Here is a 19,032-nt window from a genome sequence, read left to right as displayed (position 1 = left end):
GCGGTGGGGGAGAGGAGGAAAACAAGGCGGGAGCTCTGCCCGCCATGCGTGTGGCTCAGCCAATGACAGGGGGACTTCCCCATCCCCACCCACAGTCTCTAGCTCCGCCCCTCGCGACGACCCCTCCACTTCCCACTTCCCCCTTCCCTCTCCGCCCCTCCGCTGTGCATAAGGTGCAGTGACGGGGCAGCCCGGCTAGCTGCTGCTGCAGCGCATGCGCAGAGGCCACTTCGCCCCTTTCCCTCTGTCACTTCACGGTCTGCGCTGCTGCTGCACGGGAGCGGTACCGGGGCCGCCTTTTCCCATTCCCCTCGGCTTCCCGGCGCTCGGCGGGTATCTGCCAGGGCCCCCGGGTGCCGCCCGGCGGCGGTGCCCGCACCCCCATGGAGGAGCCGCTGGCCCTGCACCCCGTCAAGCTCTATGTGTACGACCTGTCCAAGGGCATGGCCCGGCGCCTCAGCCCCCTCATGCTGGGTAAGAGCACGGCGCTCCCGGCCTACTCCTCCCGCCTCCGCCGCCTCCCGGGTGGTTCGTGTTCCTCCACCGACCGGCGCGGCCCGGCCTCGCCGCGCCGGGAAACGGGGCCGAAATCAGGCCCGAGGGGTTGCTTCCCTTCCTTCCCTCCCCCCCCCCCGCCCCCGATACCACTCTCCCAAGGGAACGGCACGCGGGGGAATGGCTCCCTGAGGGCATCGCGCCGCGGCGGTGGCTGGAGCACGGCTTGTGAGGGTGCGGGCCTGGCTCGAGGGCCCGGGAGTAAAGTGAGGTTTAGCTGCAGCATCCCTGTCTCTGTTGTCAGCAGGATGAGCTTCACCAGTAAGGCAGCCCCAGGTGAAAGGAGTCCAGCCTCCTTTCCCCCATGTGTCCTTTGCCACTTTGTCGGTGTTATTTCCTAACAGGTAATTAAAAGTGTTGCTTAGCCCCCGAAGTGAGGGAAAGCTCAGTTCCTGACACCCTTGCTGCTGCGATGCCTCAGCAAGAAGGCTGAACTGGAAGAAAGTCTTCTGCTGTTTACAGGGTTATTGAGTTCAAACGGCTCCATGTTGTGGTGAGGCTGGAGTGGGCTAGGTGTTGCACAGCATGTGATGCACAACTCGCCACCTTCTTCTTCCAGAGGGTTTGTAAAAGTTTGTTGTATGTCTTACCAAGAGTATGTGTGTTTCCAGCTGAACCTTGGCCTGGCCATGTGATGGAAACTTAGGTTTTGCCTGAAGTTTTGGAAGTGTGAATTAGGAACGCAACAGAGTGGTTTGTACCTGTTACGTGTAGACTCTGGCCCGTATTAGACCAGCAGTCTGTGTGAGATGAGACTTCTCAACAGGCTCCTGTCTGAACAGATGGCTCTGCGTAATCTTGTTTTACAGTTTGTTGGCATTCACTTTGCTCATCTGTCCAATGAGGAGATTCTGTGCTTTCCTGCAAGCTTAAAATGAAAGTCCAAATAATTCTTAGCATGAGGTTTCATACACGTCAATGATAGGCTTGAGAAGTTGAGAGGAAGATATTATACAGATCATATGTGATGTGGTCTGTTAGCCAGACAGCAACAATAAATTTGGGAGATGTGTGTTTCCTGCACTGGCTAACCTCAAAATTTTTTGTGGTCAGAGTTGCTTCTGTGTAGCCCTCAGGGAAGTAACTTTTCACCTGTTAGTTCATAATAGCCACGTTTTATCTTGTGCTAAGGGTTATAAATTTTAAGATACAGATTACATGTATGCATGATTTACCTGTGTTTGAGGTGAGCAGTTTTTAACTAATCTTATTTCAAAGTGTTGGTCCAGGCAAAGACTTGTACAGAAATAGGTTGTCACTATATGTATCTCCATGTCAATCTTCACAGAGATCAAGCAAAGGCTTTTTAGCTCTCTTCTTACCCAGAAAGTCAATCTTGGGATTTTGTAGCTTTCTGAATTTCCACTTAAAAACACTTAGTGCATGACTTCATTTCTGGTGCTTTTTATGCTCTCCAAACAACAACTTAAGAACTTTGAGCTTGCGATACAGTTTGGCGCTAATTTCTAGGAGCCTGAGAAATGAAAAGGAAAACTTAAAAATCTGAACGTGTGTCTCAGCAGTGTGGGAAGTGTTGCTCACTAGTACTGTCTGGTAACTAGCTGAGTTCAGACGTGTCTATGGAACAGGGCCAATTAGGCCTGCGTGGTCACAGTGACAACGCAGCGCGCAGATTGTTTGGGATCATGTGGATCCAGCAACTGGGTTGCCCATAAAACAAATCATTGTTTGTTCCATTTTTTTTCCTTCAAGTTAAGTATCTTCTGTGTATTTAGACTCTGCTTTATCATACCTCTGGGTTATTTTGGAAACCTCCCCAAGAACAAAGTGTTGGTGAGAATACTCCTCTTGTCTCATGTACATGCTTTTTTTTTTTTATCTTGAAGAACAACAAGAACTGTTGCTACTTCTCTGTACATCAACTTCCAGATGGTCAATAGCTATTTTTCCATTTTTTCTGTCAGTGATGTTCATAAACTATATGTCATCAGGCAAAGTCATAGAAACTGAAGAGGGAAGGATTTCTTAGGTAATTTAGTGCTAAGCATTTGTGATCTCTACTTATGGTATTCCATCCATAGACACCAAGTTTGATTGAAACAACGCTTTCGCTTTGAGTGATAATTCTGTAACATTGCCTATATTGAAATGCATATGTGTTGGAGAGGAGGAATAAATACAATTATTGATTGTGCGAAAATCAATTCCTAGCATGCTCAAAAGCAGAAGGTCAGATCCCCCTTCCAGAGGGGGATGAATCCCTTCTTATGGGGCTGACCGCTGCAAGAGCAATACCGCGTGGTGTCTTCTGCTGTGCTAATAGGATCCAGAGGTATTACAGATTATGTCAGTACAGCATTCAAGGATCAGATCTCACTACTAAATGGTATCCCAATTTTTTTCAGTATCCATTCTCTCCACTGTTGTTGAATGATGAGCCTGGAAGGCAGAGCTGTACAGCACTGGTCGTAACAGGCTTTAGCTGTGACTTAGTTGTGCCCCTTGGGGCATGTATTCTCTTTTCTCAGCAAGCTTACTCTTTTTCTACCCAGACTACTTTTGTTCTTCTTACTTTCCTATGAGTTTCATGTAATTTTTCAGTGAATATTTCTGTTTTAAAGTATACATGACCAAATATTGTAGTTCAGTTGCCTTTGACATCAGAAGCGGCGTGGTTAATTTTTGTGCACTGTTGCTCTACATGCATCTTTGCAGGTGCTGTTCCCCCTCCCCCCATTCTCAGTCTGAGACTACATTTGTCTGTCCAACTACATGATCAAATAACAAATGTTAAACAGAATGCAATGAGATTTCTGTCTTCAAGACAGAAAACTTAATCCAGCTGATTCTGTGGAGGGTGGAGGGGAAAGCAGAATAGCTCGTCTTGCAGTGCTGATTTTGAAGAAGTAGTCCAAAGGCAGAGAAATCTTTAAGGAAGATTAAAATCCTATTGCATTATGAGCTTAAAGAAAAATATCTTGCAGTTCTTAAAGTTCTCCTGTTCTGTAATTGAGGTTATTGCTAGTGTGACTCAGAGAATGGGCAGGAGCTTAGTTACCATAACAGCTTTGCTCAGTGTGGTATAAATTAACAATGAGTTGACTGGGAGTATGTATTGGTTGAAAATTTTAAGTGGTGCATTCAGCTGTAGGGACTTAACAGCCCAGGAGGATTCAGTGCAAAAGGTAACTGCTAAAAGGAGATGTCTTCTGCTTTGTTCCTTTTTTCCAGACCCAGTGCATTCCTCTACCTCTCCTCCACCCATTCTGAAAGGTTTTAAATTGCTCCGGTGTGAGATTCTCTCAGCGCTGCTCCAGAGCAATTGCTAGGGATTTCATGAAAATCAAGTGCATTACCCTCCCCCAATCTAGCCTACTTCTTTATCTCTCTAGGCACCTCAAGGAGAAGGGAAGGGAAGCATGTTCCTCCCTCTGTTAGTCCTTTTGCTTCAGTTGAGCACCCTGGGTAGCACATAGGAGAAAGTGCTTGACTTAATTAGGATAACTTTCAATTAAAAAAGGGCAGGAATCTTAATGGATTGGCCTAAGGAAATTGCAACAATATGCAAAGCAACACACTTCTAGAAATACCCACACTGGTTGACCAAATTATATTGCTTCCAGTTCCACAGGAGACCAGTTCACTACTTTTTTGGGGCCTTCTAGGCCTTGCATATCCATTGTGGAGCATAGATATATTGTTAAAAATACTAGGGTTCCCATTCTTTCCTTATTTTACAGCTCAGGAACAGGTGTTCTTGCACTTGAAGGATGGATGGCCTAAACTCTGAATGGGGTAAACTAAGTGCCCATCTCATATAATTCCTTCATGTCTCAAAACTCTTCTGCCCTTCAGTCTACTAATTTGGATTAATATGCAAACACCACTTTCATTTGATATTTAACATGCACAGGAATAAGCTATGTCATGTAGTCCTCAAGATTAATAAATTAACTCTGCCAGTAAAATAGATTGGCGAGTGTCTAATCTCCCTTCTGCTTGGCCTTCCAGATAAATCCAAGCATGAAAGTAATCCCATTTGATTGTATTCTAAAATTATATGGGCTTGCTTGCTTCTTTCAAAGTACCCTTGTATCCTAACAATGACAGTCTCCTGAATCAGTTGTACAACAAACAAATCTAACTACTTTATTCTCCATATTCACGTGACTAAGCTGAGGGTCCTGGAATTGTTTAATGCATTTGAATGTTGTGTTTTTCTCATAGATTTCTGGCTCAAGTAAAGACTATGAAAGTATTTGAGCTGAAATGTTATACAGAACAGTAACAGCAAATAAAAAAGAACTTGTTTATTTGCCATATGATACTCTGCCTTATTCAAACAATTTGAATCTTTGAGATGCTTAAGCATCTCACAGATCTATGCTGAATTGGCATCCCCTCCTGAGTTCTAGTGAGTACTTTCAGGAAAGATCCATACAAGCAGCTTGGCAAGTAAAAAAAAAAAAACAAAAAACCACCCCAAAACCCAACACCAAATATCAGGTGTATGATCAGGTTTCCAAAGACTGACAAGCTATCACCCTAAACTCATAGATTGTAGTGGTTTAGCCCCAGTCAGCAACTAAGCACCACACAGCTGCTTGCTCACTTCCCCCACCCCAGTGGGATGGGGGAGAGAATTGGAAGAGCAAAAGTAAGAAAACTCATGGGTTGATATAAGAACAGTTTAATAATTACAATAAAATAGTAATAATAATAATAATGATGATAATCACAATAATATAATGAAAAGGAAAATAATGAGAAAGAACTGAAACCCGGGGGGGGGGGGGAACAACAACTGATGCAACTGCTCACCACCTGCCGACCGACGCTGCCAGTCCCCGAGCTGTGATGGCTGCTACTCACAGCCAACTCACCCCAGTTAATATACTGGGCATGATGTCATATGGTATGGAATATCCCTTTGGCCAGTTTGGATCAGCTGTCTTGACTGTGCCCCCTCCTGGTTTCCTGTGCATGTGGCAGAGCATGGGAAGCTGGAAAAGTCCTTGACTAGTGTAAACACTACTTAACAACAATTAAAACATCTCCATGTTATCAACACTGTTTTCAGCACAAATCCAAATCATAGCCCCATACTAGCTACTATGAGGAAAATTAACTCTACCCCAGCCAAAACCATGACACAGATATAACACTAACTTTCTGTTCATGGTCTGTGATAAATGCAAGGTAGCTTGACTTGCATTAGCTTGTAATGGAAGCAGATTAAATTAAGCTGACTTGCTTCACATTTGCTTCAGGCTGAGACTGCACACAGGCAATTACTGTGGGACAGCTAATACCTGGTAATTTGACACTGTGCACTAGTTGTACGATTAAGTGTGTACATCTACATTTGCAACACTGTTCCCTGCTCAATAGCCCTCTGTCCCTTGAAATATTTAAACTTTTCAGGTACCTTGCTGTTTCTCTGTTTTACCTGATGCCCAAAAGAGTATCATTCCATCAGGATGTTCCTGTTCCACGTTATATGCATGTGCATTGTTTGGATTAGTTTTGCTGTAGGTATTTAAGCTGGACAGTGCTGCCAGAAGCAGCTTTATAGGAAGGTGTCACTACAAGGCCTGCATTCAACTTGTGCCTTAGCACTGCTACAGCAATACTGTACTCACGCTGTCTCTTGAGCAGCTGGCTGTGGAAATAAAGCAATGCAAATCCTTGCTTGGTCATACTGTTGGGGCTGGTATGTGTATCAAACCTTCAGAGGCTGTGAGCAACATATTTCCTGCATAGTGGACAATGTCCAGCAAAAGGCAAGAAATAACTCCGTAGTGCGGGCTGCCCTGCTTGCTTTACGTGAGCTTGTCGGGAGTGGCAGTGGTTGTGAGCTGTCACCTGTTCTGTGCAATGTCTGAGTTTGAGGCAAGGGCAAGAAGTCATGGAGGAAGATCACCAACAGAGGCAACACTTCAGGAGGAAGATGATGGTGTCCATGAAGATCTGCACAGAATTTCTTATGTGATGCAACCACAAACATTGAGATTCTTGCTGAGCAGCAGGAAAGGGAGCTGCCCGAGTTCCTTAGAAGCTGGGGGCCATTGACTTATTCCTCTGTGTCGTGGTTTAGCCCCAGTCAGCAACCAAGCACCTTGAAGCCACTCGCTCACTCCCCCCGGTGGCATGAGGGAGAGAATCAGAAGGGTAAAAGTGAGGTAACTCATGGTTTGAGATAAAGACAGTTTAATAGGTAAACCAAAAGCTGCGTGCAGAAGCAAAGCAAAACAAGGAATTCATTCACTACTTCTCATGGGCAGGCAGGTGTTCAGCCATCTCCAGGAAAGCAGGGCTCCATCACGCATAATGGTTACTTGGGAAGACAAACGCCATCACTCCAAATGTACCCCCTTCCTTCTTCCCCCAGCTTTATATACTGAGCATGATGCCATATGGTATGGAATATCCCTTTGGTCAGCTGGGCTCAGCTGTCCCGGCTGTGTCCCCTCCCAGTTTCTTGTGTACCCGGCAGAGCATGGGGAGCTGAAAAAGTCCTTGACCAGTGTAAGCGCTACTTAGCAACAACTAAAACATCTCCGCATTATCACCACTGTTTCCAGCAAAAATCTAAAACATAGTTTCATACTAGCTACTATGAAAAAATTTAACTCTATCCTAGCTGAAACCAGGACACTCTGTTAGTCATTTTGGAGTTGAGATGACAACAGCCAGCTGTGCAGCATGGGAATCTGCAGCAGGGTACCAAAAGTTCTTGGTCGTAGATGTCTCTGGGTGATGTGTATGTGGCCAATAGTGGCAGATTTTTTTAGGCTTGGGATCCCCCAACAGTGTTGTCGATGGAGAGGCTTGTGCTGTCTCTGACCAAGCACAGTCCACCAGCGGCTGAAAGGGATTTTGGAGCAGGCTGGAGAGGTACCACGGATGCCTTGTCATCATCAGTGCTGCAGATCTGGCATGTGTTTTCTGCAATTCCAGCCTGGTTTGTGTCCTACAGGAGCCAATCAAAAATAGCAGGTCAGCATCTCCATTAAAGTCATCAAACCAGGGCTTGGCACAAACTGACCTAGCTGAGCAGCCTCAGACAGACCTGCCTTGTAGGCAGCTTCACTTGCCAAGAGCTGTTCTGTTATTGTCCTGGCAGTTTCTGCTGCTTGTTGGCTACGGATTTCATGTGTGACAGCCAGAGAGGAGCCCCCCAGGGCTGGACTGCAGTCTAATGCAGAGTCCCTTACCTGAATTCTGTTTGGGTTTTGTTCATACAATCAGAGAATTGCATCAGTGGAAAGGGACCTCTGGAGGTTCTACTCAAGGTGGGTCTGGCCAGAGCAGATTCTTCAGGGCCCTGGGTAGCTGAGTTCTGAGTATCACCAAGGATGGAAATCCCACATGCTTTCTGGACCCCTGCCCCAGTGTTTGACCACCTTCATGGCAATTCTTTTTTTTCCTTCTTACTGAGTTGGGAATTTCTCTTCCTTCTCTTCTTGAGGCTGAACAGACCAGTTCTCTCAGCTGCTCTTCAATACAGCAAGTCCTCCAGTCCAGTATGTCAGTGTCTTTTGTACTGGGGGATCCAAAAGCGGACATGGCGCTCCAAATGTGGTTTCACAAACATCAAATGGAGAAAGAATCAGCTCCCTTGAGCTGCTGGCTGCAGTCTTGCTAGAGCAGCCCAATGTGTAGTAGCTTTTGCTGCAATGATCTTTTCAAGTAGATGTTGTAATTGCATGAGCAGGTTCCTGGCAGCACCTATGACATCGTCAGCATCTGCTATAACTCTTTCATCTGCACGCAGAATCTAGGTGCAAAGCAGCAACTACGTGGAAAGTCTTTCATCGTTGTTTGCTGGAAATGTGTGTGGAAGTAAATATTAAGATATTCTTTTTCCATTTAGCATGCAAAAGGGCAGATACAATTCTAGTATGTGCTGCCTTTGAAATGGTTTGTTGCTCTACCTTGAAGGATAAAGTTCAAGTTTCTAGTGGAAAACAATAATTTATTGTGAACAAATGTGTAATAATTTATTAACAGATATGCAGAACACTAACTATGCAAAGCCAAGCGGTAGAGCCTGTTGTAGGCCAGCTGCTAAAGTTAGGGTGGTGCACCATACCCTACCTCATGTGTTGCTGGTGAGCCTGCAGTGTCACTGATTTCTGGCAGCTCTAGAGCGCAAGGCGAAAGCTCTGATAGGGAAGGTGTGGAACAAGGGCCAGAGGATCGAGGATCAACAGCGTGGGAGATGCTAAAGGGGCAGCAAATGCTACTGAGATGCTGCAACACACTGCTCTGCTTCTCTCATCATTGCTACTATCTTTTGGCCTTCATCCTACTCCATGCCTACGTTTCTGTGCGACAGGTTGGCAGTGAATATGCTTGCTGCCTGGCTGTGATCCATGGTAGTGACAGATCAGTCCACCTACTTCAAAACTGTATGTGCTCACTTCGACTGATGTCTCTATTGTCACAACAGCCTTTTCCCTGCCTCCACTCTTATACGACCCTCGTCTGAAGCAGGTGTCTCTCCCTGTGCCAGTTTTGCTTCAGACTTGAGTGGAAAAAATGTGGTAGTGATTGTTTATTCCTTGCTTGGACACATAAACATCCTTTTCTCAGAACTCTTGATGGGTTATCCTCATCAGTTTTACCTCTCTTCCTCTGTTTTGCCCAGTCCTAATGATGACAGAAAGTTGGTTTTGCCCAAGAGAAAGAATTCAAAGAGCTACTGCTGCTTCAAAGTAGCATATTAACTCCTGGCACTCATAGGCCAAAGCAGCCCTGACAGAGGGGAGGCAATAAACACTCAGAGACCCTCTGCCTATAGAAAGCGAAAGGCAACGCCTCTGCCTCCCTGCAGGCCATTGATCTAAGTAAGGACAGTTGGAGAATGTCTTTCCACATGACAAGTGGAACTGGGACAATGCACTCATCCCTGCTACCGCACCAGGTATCTTAGAAGAAGCTGGACACCAACAGAGGAAGAGTGACCCCTAAAGTTTCAGCAGAGAAGCCAGCATCCTGGAGACTGAGGGATGAAATATTGCTCTGTCAAACCACTGTCTAGCTTTAGGCCCCTGACACACTAACTGGGGCCCAGTGCGTAACGTTCTGCTTCCTTTTTGGGTATCATGGGGGAAGAGCAGCGGAATGCAACTGAGCTAAGCTTCATTTTTACCAAACTTTTTAACGAGTGGAATAATTCATTGTTATTCTGAGCATCTGATTCCAGCCTTTGAAAAGCAGTTGCAGTGCACTTTCAGCATCATAAGCTGTGGGAATACAAGCAGGGTGGCTGATGGAATAGTTGTTAGGGAGAGGCAAAGCTGACAGTGTGATGAGGGATGCAACCAAATCCTGAGTTAAGGTCAGTTAAGGCAGTGGCCCTCGAGATAGCTAAGAAAAGCCTGAATGTCGCAAGCATTTGCATAAAGCATTAAAAAGAAGACCACAGCTCTGAGGCTGCTTTTAAAGGAGTGAGATAGTATCGAGACATAATGGCTTAGAATTCAGGAAACAAGAAGGTCTGAGGCTAGCTTTGGGAGACTTGAGGCTGGTGTGATGCAAACAGATGGTGTCCAAACCAGAGCCAAGCCTCTTGGCCAAAAGTTAACCCATCAGTGCTTTCTGAACAAGATTTTACTAGAATGGTGCCTCTCATGTTCAGGTGGCTTTTTTTATCACATCTACAGTGGTTTTTATCTAGCTCTGGGAAGCCTGTAGATGACTTCAGCAGATCATCACATCACATTCTGGTATCTAAAAGTTGAACAATAAAAACAAAATGTCTTGGAAGAGGTGCTGCTTGTATATAAAGGATAGTGGTATGGGGAAAGGTCTGCTGGGGGAGAGTGCTTATATGTGGAGGCTGACTAAAAGGATTAGGAGCCTGCTGCAAGCAAGCAAAAGTTATGGCAGAGGAGCACTCTGTCTACCACTTGGGTTCAGGAGAATACCACATGTTGGTATTCACATGGGTTTTTTCTGTTCTAAATCCACTTTTCTGGGTGCTGTGTGCCTTGTTTGGGAAAATAGTTATAGTGCATCTGTCATAGAATGCTGTTGCTGCCTATGAATTTACAAAGGGGTACAATACCAGGCACCAAGCCTTTAGGTTATAGTAGATAAAATGATTGAGCCTAGAGCAGTAACAGTTGGTGACCCTTTGAAGAGAAGTTTGATCCAGAGAGCCTACCATCAACACAGAGAGTTTTAGGTTTCCTGCTTCTAGGGAACTGGAAAAGCATTTTGGAAGGGATTTTTTTCTCTAAGATGCAACGGTATTATCAGTTTAGTGGTGCCTGAAGCAAATCTTCACTGCTGTATTCTACAAAACACGCAATGTTATAACTTGCATAAACTTCAACCCTGCACTTCTTGTCCCTGACTCCCACTTAAACTGTTAATTTTTAAGGGTGAGGGAGGGAAGGAGGGAAAGGAGGAAATCTTGGAATAGATTATAGAGGCTATCACCACTGATCATATGTTCAAGTCAGATCTCTCATCAGTTACTGAAAAAGAAAACTGAGTACTCTGTGCTGGCTAACTGCCTGCAGTTATGAAATCAGTGTAAAATTAAACTCTTCTGGTCCTGACTGAAGACTCTAATTTTAGGAAAAGCTTTCTTTTCTTGGTCTGTAGGCAAAAGCCCAAGGAAGGTAAGCATGGCAGGATAGGATGGCATTGCCACCTCTGTGTGCAGGAGGAAAAAAGTACAGCGGTAGTGTGGACAGAGTAGTTCAAATGAAAGAATGACTTTCTGCTTCTTCAGAAGGAACTCTGGGATGAAATCTTTGGTATTACTGTCGTGATGAAATAATAAGCATGGTTCCTAAGTGATTGACGGAAAGTAGGCTGAAATCTGGAAAAATACATTGCTAATAACTCTTCTTTTCTCTGCATACAGGGAAACAGCTGGATGGCATCTGGTAAGTGACTAGATTTAAATTGCATAATATGTGTTAAACACTATGTGGTGTAGGAGGTATTTTAAATATGAGATTATATATGCTTCAGATCTTAAGAGCATTTTGGTGCTGAAGAGAGACCAAGGCACTTTCTGTTCCTGAATGCAGATTGACAGTAAGATGATGTACAGTCAGGTGCTGCTTAAACTTCTCCATTCAAAGCTCAGTGGGCCCCATGAAAAAAAGTGTTGGTGGTAATTATTGTGTTTTAGTGCACTTGTACACTTTTTCAAGGGTAGGATATTGTCTTTGTCCCAAGCACTTTGTCTTCTGATTGCAGGGATGACTAAATATGAGAGTAAAGGAGTGGGTGGGAAGAAGGTGTTACAGAATCAGGCCTTCTGCATATAAGAGCAGTGGCTACATTTGGTTATGAAACACACCCCAATTTGCTATAATTCATATCAAGAGGGTTTGTTTTTTTGGTGTTTTTCTTTTGTGTGTGGTTTTTTGTGTGTTTTTGTTTTTTTTTTTTAAAAAAGGCAAAACCCGCGCAAACCCTTGTCCTCTCTGTTGATCCATCTCCAGTGATTGTCTGACCTTCTCAGTCAGTGTCTATCAGACATGCACTTCTGCCAGTGTGGTAGCAGGGCTAGCTCTGTCTATCTCTGTGACTTCATCCTCAGCTCTTTAGCTGAAAGAGGCTGCTGGAGGTCTCATCCTGGTGTGGAGGTTGCTCTCTTCCTATGTTCCTTCATGCTTGAGCAGGTAGCTAAGTGTGTTTTTCCCAACTGGTTACAGAGTTACAGTAAGCTTGATAATCATTGCTTCCCTGTCTATTCATGTCCCAGCAGATCCTGTTCCCACTCACAGAAAGACATTGACCTTATCTTCCAGTTATTCACTTCATGATGTCCTTGAGCACATAAATTTACCAGTGATTTATGTGCTAGGTTAAATATTTCCTTTGTTTCACATGTTTTTTGTTCTCTGTGGCAGGCACACCTCCATAATAGTCCATAAGGATGAGTTCTTCTATGGCAGTGAAGGAATCTCCAGCTGTGCACCTGTAAGTTAAACTTATTTTTCTGATAAGATAATTTTGTGATAGGATTACATGATCAGAATTGCTTGGGTCACTGTCTTTTAGAAAAGCAGCAAGAGGCCTCTAAATTCAGCCAGATGTGGCTGCTTGCCATGGCTACCCAGGGCATCTGAGGAAAAGGGAACATGGACAGTGGGTTTAAGCCCAACAAAATACAGGTTTGGAGTTGCTTCTGCTGGTAGAGTCTATCTACGTTCTGCAGCTGCATTGCCAGAGTGACACCTTGCCTAATTCTGTATCAATAGGTTTTACATGCAGACTTGGCAACTCAAGGCATCCTTCTTAAGATTAAAAAAAAAATATTCATGATGTTTTGTCAGATCTTTCTGTCCTTGGAGAGGCAAAACTGATGGGCCATTGTTCTAAAGCAGAATTTTGCCATAGCTTAGAGCTTGCAGCACAAAAAGCCAAGTATACAAGGTGAAGTGTAAGTTTCATGTTACTTCTCATTCTTTGAGTGCAGAACAGGGGAGGACAGTAGGGCTTTTTGCTTGACAAACATATCAAAAGTTCCTCCTTTTGTGTGTGGACAAGCCATGGTAGTGCTATTCAGTAGAGTCATCCAAAAGAATTCAGTCTGTCCATTTAACACTGTCGTCTGGCTGTTAATTTTTACAGGGAGGGACACTTCTTGGCCCCCCAGACTCAGTTGTTGACCTGGGGAACACTGAAGTCACAGAAGAAATTTTTCTGGAATATCTTTCCTCTTTGGGGGAATCGATGTTCCGGTAAGTAGCAGCTCATACTATAAAATCTGTATAACAAAAAAAGCCTATAGGGGAAGGAATGCAGAATGGAGGAAGATATTATGAAACGAATCCTCACAAAGGATTGGTTATGAACCAGTTATGAAACCAAGCTCACAAAGCTTTTTCTGCTTAGTGTATTATTTGGTAACCTCCAAATATGAGACTGGAACTGATGCACCGATACACAAGGAGCTACCAGCTAGGCAACCCTCTGGCATGCCAGCCTTGAGGTATGCTGGGAAAGCATTCTGCCACGAAGTCTTTCACACTGTTTTTTGTAAAATGGAATAATGCCTGAAATCCCTTTGAGAGAATCACCAGGGAAAATTAAGACACTGTATTAAATATTTCAGTAAATAGGGCTGTACCCCATGAGTCATAGGTGAAGCATTGTAGTAAAGTTGCCAACTTTCAGATGAGTAGAAGCAAGGTCTTTACTGTTGAAGAGTCTAGTCTACTTCTCACAAGAACAGAAAGGTAGCATTTAGTGTTCTGACTATATTTCAATGTCAATAATTCGTGTGATTTCTCATTACTCCTTCTGTGGTTTTAATTGAAGAAACCCGACCGCACTTATCCTCCAAAAAAACATAGTATAAAGTCAGTGATGTAGAGCGATGTCATTTTCCACTCTGATTCAATTGAATTTAAAGGTGAATTGATGTCTGTATTTTACCTGTCTGCCTTAGAATTCTTTGTGGGGAAAAAAGTTTTAATGTAAGGAGATGTTCCTCATTAGGGGTCTAGGTTTTTCTGCTTGTTAGATTTATTGAGTCTGGCTTTTTATGTTTCAATTCCCTTCCTGTGGCACAGAGGAGAGTCTTATAACCTCTTTGAACATAACTGCAACACCTTCAGTAACGAAGTGGCACAGTTCCTGACAGGAAGAAAAATCCCTTCCTACATCACTGACCTTCCAGCTGAAGTTCTTGCCACGTGAGTATGCATGCCGCTGCTCTCTTTAAGTCATTAGGTTTGTGCTAATGCTTAAACACTTGACAGAGCCAGCGGTACCAGTTCTTGCTGGCTCTCTCTGAGAACCAGCATAAGATGAGAGGATGCTCTTTGCTTTACTTCAACGCTTACAACACTGTACAAGTGCTGACTGGCAGTGGTATTACTGACAGGAGAAGATTGTTCTTCTGCCTTTAACTTATACTAGTTATTTTGTGATGGGCTCATATGTGACCAGATAAGCATAAAAAGTTTCAGAAAATGGTGCAAGTTTTTTCATCTTGGAAACCGGTATCTGTTAAAGGTCACTTCTCTTACTCTTAGCACTGTAATTGCAGTAGAGGTGTCAGCTTTGTTTGTGAAGAGGCAGGGGAGATGTGATTTTAAAATTAATCCTGCAGTTTTAAAGCTAGGACTGGATAGAAGAAGAGGATATGAAGAAGAGGAAATGAAGAATTCCTGCCTGGTAGTTCAGCTCAGCTGGGGGGATTTTTGGGTTTGGGGGATTTTTCTCTCTTTTTTTGTGTTATTTTTGTTTTGGGGTGGTTTTTTTGTTTTGTTTTTTTCTTTTTTTTTAGCTACTAGCTAATGAAGGATCCCAGTGGGATGATCCAAGCTCCATCATTTAGGTCTTATTTCTCATAACCATGGTATATCACGTTATTTGGGAGACACATGTCTTCTACCCTGGGTTCTTATCACTTCAGATCTCTCAAAATCAGAGTCTATAGCAGAGTGAGTCATATGGAAAGATAAATCAGGTGCTACAGATTGCAACAGAAATTATTCTGTGAGTGTTAAACCATTGTTTCATAAGGGAGCCAGGGCTATTCTTCTAGCAGTCTTTAATATTGATGTGGTACTTGATGGAGCACTGCAGTTGCATAACAGGGATTTTGTTCACATACTTAAGTAGAATGAATTACTAAAAACCAGTTTCAGACACAGTATTACCACATGAGCAGTCTGGGCATGTTAGGACTCAGAACTAGATTATATAAAATCACGTTTAACATTCTTAGTTATTGAACAGAAAACTCTCTTTTATAGGTTAAATTAGTTTGCTTTAGTTTGTAGTGGAAGCCTGCTTTTCAAATTTGCTTCTACAGTGTTGGTTTGATTGCACTCTAGGAAGTGAGTGCCCTTCACTAGTAAATGAAAAAAGTTGTCCATCAAGTAAACTATTTGAGATGTTTATTTCTTTACCTTCTCAGACCTTTTGGACAAGCTTTAAGGCCCCTCCTGGACTCCATCCAGATCCAGCCACCTGGAGGAAATACCTTCAGCAGACATAATGGACAGAGCTAACAGGAGTGACCCAGTGTGCCCAGTCTCACCAGGCCTCTTCCTTTTTAAACATGAATCTACCAGATTTCTATTTTATAATTTCCCATCAGAATTAACTCTACAGAAGTTACAAGACAAGTTTTAAAATTTCCTAGGGAGAGGATTTATCAGGGTGCATGAAAGACAACGCTACCAAAAAGATTACCATAATTTCTAATAGTATTACACTAATTTATAAAGTAAAGGCTGTCTTGTTTAAGTAGGCTGACACTTTCTAAGTAACTGGTAAGTGGGAATTCATTCCATGAGCATTCAAGGGCCTGTGACACAATTTGGAGCATATAAGGGGATGTCCTAGCCATCCCTTGCAGGCTTGCATCTCTTTCTCCTGTCATTGCCTATATTATGGGGGTATTTGCTGAAGTCTGTAATAAAAAGACGAAGTATTGGTAGCCTAGGAAATGGTGTCCCACGATTAGCCTTCTGCATATTTCATTGACATTATGTTATTTGCTCAGGGGAAAAGCTGAACTCATCTGATTAGAATATTTGCAGTGGCACAGCTGTGTGATCAAGGTGATTGAGCTGAACCATGTGTCAGCGTCACACTCAGAAGTTGAAACTTTCAGTGGGACCAGCTGTGTGTGGGAGGGAGGCTGGAACTGAAGGTTACTTGAGAGCCTTGTAATGCTAGATCCAAGAGCTATGGGAAAGAACCAGCTGAAAGAACAGAATCATATGAGCAGAAGTGGTGGGAACAAATTTCAGGTGAAAGTAAAATGAAGTGAAATGTTTCTTTTTCTCACATGTAACCTTATCAGCAGATAGGCAGAACCCTGTTAACTATTTACCTTCGCATAAGAGCTGTGGGGTTTTTTCATACAAAGCCAGAGTTACAGTACAGTAAGGCAGGAATAGCATGGCAACTGCATGACAATACAGGGTGGACCAATTCTGCCTTCAGTATCTAGATGCAAGCAGAGTAGGAGTTCCAACTTCCTTTGATACTGCTGTTCTTTCCAAAGCAGTCAAGCACATCATAGAAGGGGCTCTGCTTATGTGTAAGAGGAATAGGTGGTAGGTCTTCCCAAATGTAAAGAAAATGAGGAAGAGTAAAATTAAGCTTTTCTATGGAACAATTGAGTTTATTGGGATACATGCAGAAGGAGTCCTGTCCCTAGACTGACATTGGATTATATCAATACTGCATCTTCTACTTTAAGATTCTTCTAGCTTTGCAGTTATTTGCAGTGGAAAAAGATCAGGGGAATGAAAGAATATGCACACTATTTTCTTTTCATGCATGTATATACACTATTTCCTGAACAATTTCGTAGCAGTTACATTTGGGAAGGAACACTAGAAGGACATCAGACAAACCCCAGAATATTGCTGATGCTCCATAAATGGGGATTGCACATCCCAGATGCTGCTGAAAAAGCATCTATGCAAATGTATAGGCCTTTGTCCAGTGCTTTGTTGTGAAAAGTATTGCTGCAAGTTCAGTCCTGCATCTCAAACTTCCTGCACTGGAAACTTCCTGCATACCTAAAGGAGATGTCTTTTCTCTGCTGGGCTCTTTCTCCCAGAATAATACAGTTTGATAAGTTTCTAATGATGTTACTCAGTGTGGACTATAGTGGTTCATACTTCTGAGGAGGTGGAATGGAGGAAAAATGCAGTTTAGTCACTCTGTCAAATACTCTGTTGCCCTGCACCTTGTGGAGTCACTACACAAGTGGAAATAAGGTGCTGTCAGTCCATTCTGCAGTTTTGTGTGTACCTGCTCCCAGTGCACAGCAGTGGCCCTTGCAGCCCAGAAACCTTTTTCCCCTTGTCATTCTCTGCTTGTGCCATCAACTTCTCCTTAAGCATTTCATTTGGCAGACTGGACTTGGAGACAACTGTAGCAGTTAGTACAGATCAGACTACACAAAAGCTTTCAACCTACCCCCATCAAAATGTCCTGTTTGCAGAAAGCATTCTATAATAAATCATTTGTGAGTGCTGTTTGGTGCTTCTGGAGGAAGGATTGGTAAGAGTTTGTTTTCTGCTAAGCCTTAGCTTTGTTTTCCTCTTTAGTGTGTTTATCCTCTCCAGTCTTTTCTCATACCTATTCTGTGAAGAGTAACCAGTCTCTCATCTTAATACACACATGACTATGCCACAAAATGCTGTAGCATGTTAGAGATCTTGGAGCTTCCTCAGTTGAACAGGTACACTCAAGCTGATACAGTACAGCCCAACATCTAGGTATGCTAGTTTGGTACATGTAAGCAGCACGGCTGTGGTTGCTTGTCTTTCAGCAAACTATCACTTCAGGCACAGCTGCCTGTAGTGGAAGCACTGGTGCCACGGTTTCTGCCCCACATACTTGTACAATAAGGATATCCCCTGTATATCTACTGCTTTAGAGATCCTGAGCCTGGTTTCTGCCTGGCTGCCTGCTTCAGGACTTTTTACATCCTCTCAGGAGGCAGGAAAGAAAAGGAAGATGTTCACCCCATGCATTTTGCAATCTGCCTTTTCCTCTTCTCAGCAGCCCCTTTGCAGAGATAATGCTGCTGCTTTAAGGTCACTGGGTGAAATTTCACTCGCTATATATGGTTTGCAATAGCCGAGGAGCTCCTAGAGGGTCTTCTGGACTTGGGACCGACTCTGTGTTTTGTGGCAAAAGAACTGTAGGAGGGAATCCTGTTTGCTTGGTCTTACTGGGTAATGAGACCTCTGTACCCTGTAGGCCTCTTATGAAACCCATTTTCTCTGAAGGTGGTTACATGTAAATTGCAGGACTATACCTCCACCATTCCACCCAGCCATACCTAGGCATATAAACTAGAACGGGGACCGTATGTAAGTGTATAGAGGTGACAAACTTCAGCCAGCTGATTGACAAAGGGGCAGGGAAACTGAACTCCTGAAAGGGAACAGAACCCTTTTGCCCACACTTACTATTCTGTCTTATATTGCTGGGGTTCCCCTGTGCCATTTTAAAAATGTTAATAACGTCTTTAGGCAGAAAGTGATGTTTTGATTTATCTGTTGTTCTTTTTCCTATTACAATAAAAAGAAATACAGCATGTTTTCCTGTTTGAATGTCTGTCCACACAGCTGCCCAGCAAATGCAGCTGGCCAGAAGTCATCTTCTTTACTCTGGCCCCAGCTGGAAAGTGCAAGATGTGAATATGTCCAAGCAGTTTGTGCCAGGTACCGCTACTGGAGGTAGCAGTGGCTGTGGCCCGTTGCTAGAACTGGTCACAGGCAATACTCTAATTTAAGTTTGGGAAACTTAAGCACCATGGTATCTTATCAAGACCACGCTCCTGAAGCTTGACACAGCTTGGGTGAAATGGGTGAAGGCTGGACAGGTGTTCTGTCAGCATGGGTTTTGTGCAGCCCTTGCTCATCAAAGTGTGCAAGAATGAAATGTCTGATGTGTGCTGCTGAAGGAGAGGCCTAACAGAGCTTAAACATAGGAAAAGGCTCTAAGCTTTTCCTGATTGTCTTGATGCTACTGCTTTCAAAATGAAAAAAA

At 43.6% G+C, this 19,032-nt stretch overlaps 1 protein-coding gene across 1 annotated transcript; it reads left to right on the top strand.

Moving 5' to 3' along the window:
• Positions 1-154: 154 nt before the first annotated feature.
• On the top strand, positions 155-18,579 carry DESI1 (desumoylating isopeptidase 1). The gene is made up of 6 exons (XM_075078351.1): positions 155-474; positions 11,402-11,423; positions 12,402-12,471; positions 13,126-13,235; positions 14,070-14,192; positions 15,425-18,579. The coding sequence occupies exons 1-6, from the start codon at positions 384-386 to the stop codon at positions 15,516-15,518; spliced, it is 510 nt and encodes a 169-aa protein (XP_074934452.1). The 5' UTR covers positions 155-383; the 3' UTR covers positions 15,519-18,579.
• The last annotated feature ends 453 nt before the right edge of the window (positions 18,580-19,032 follow it).

This window comes from Phalacrocorax aristotelis, chromosome 1 (assembly GCF_949628215.1).
Source record: "Phalacrocorax aristotelis chromosome 1, bGulAri2.1, whole genome shotgun sequence".
Lineage (NCBI taxonomy): Eukaryota > Metazoa > Chordata > Aves > Suliformes > Phalacrocoracidae > Phalacrocorax > Phalacrocorax aristotelis.
Note: the sequence above shows the minus strand (reverse complement) of the source record. Positions and strands in the feature narration are given on the sequence as shown.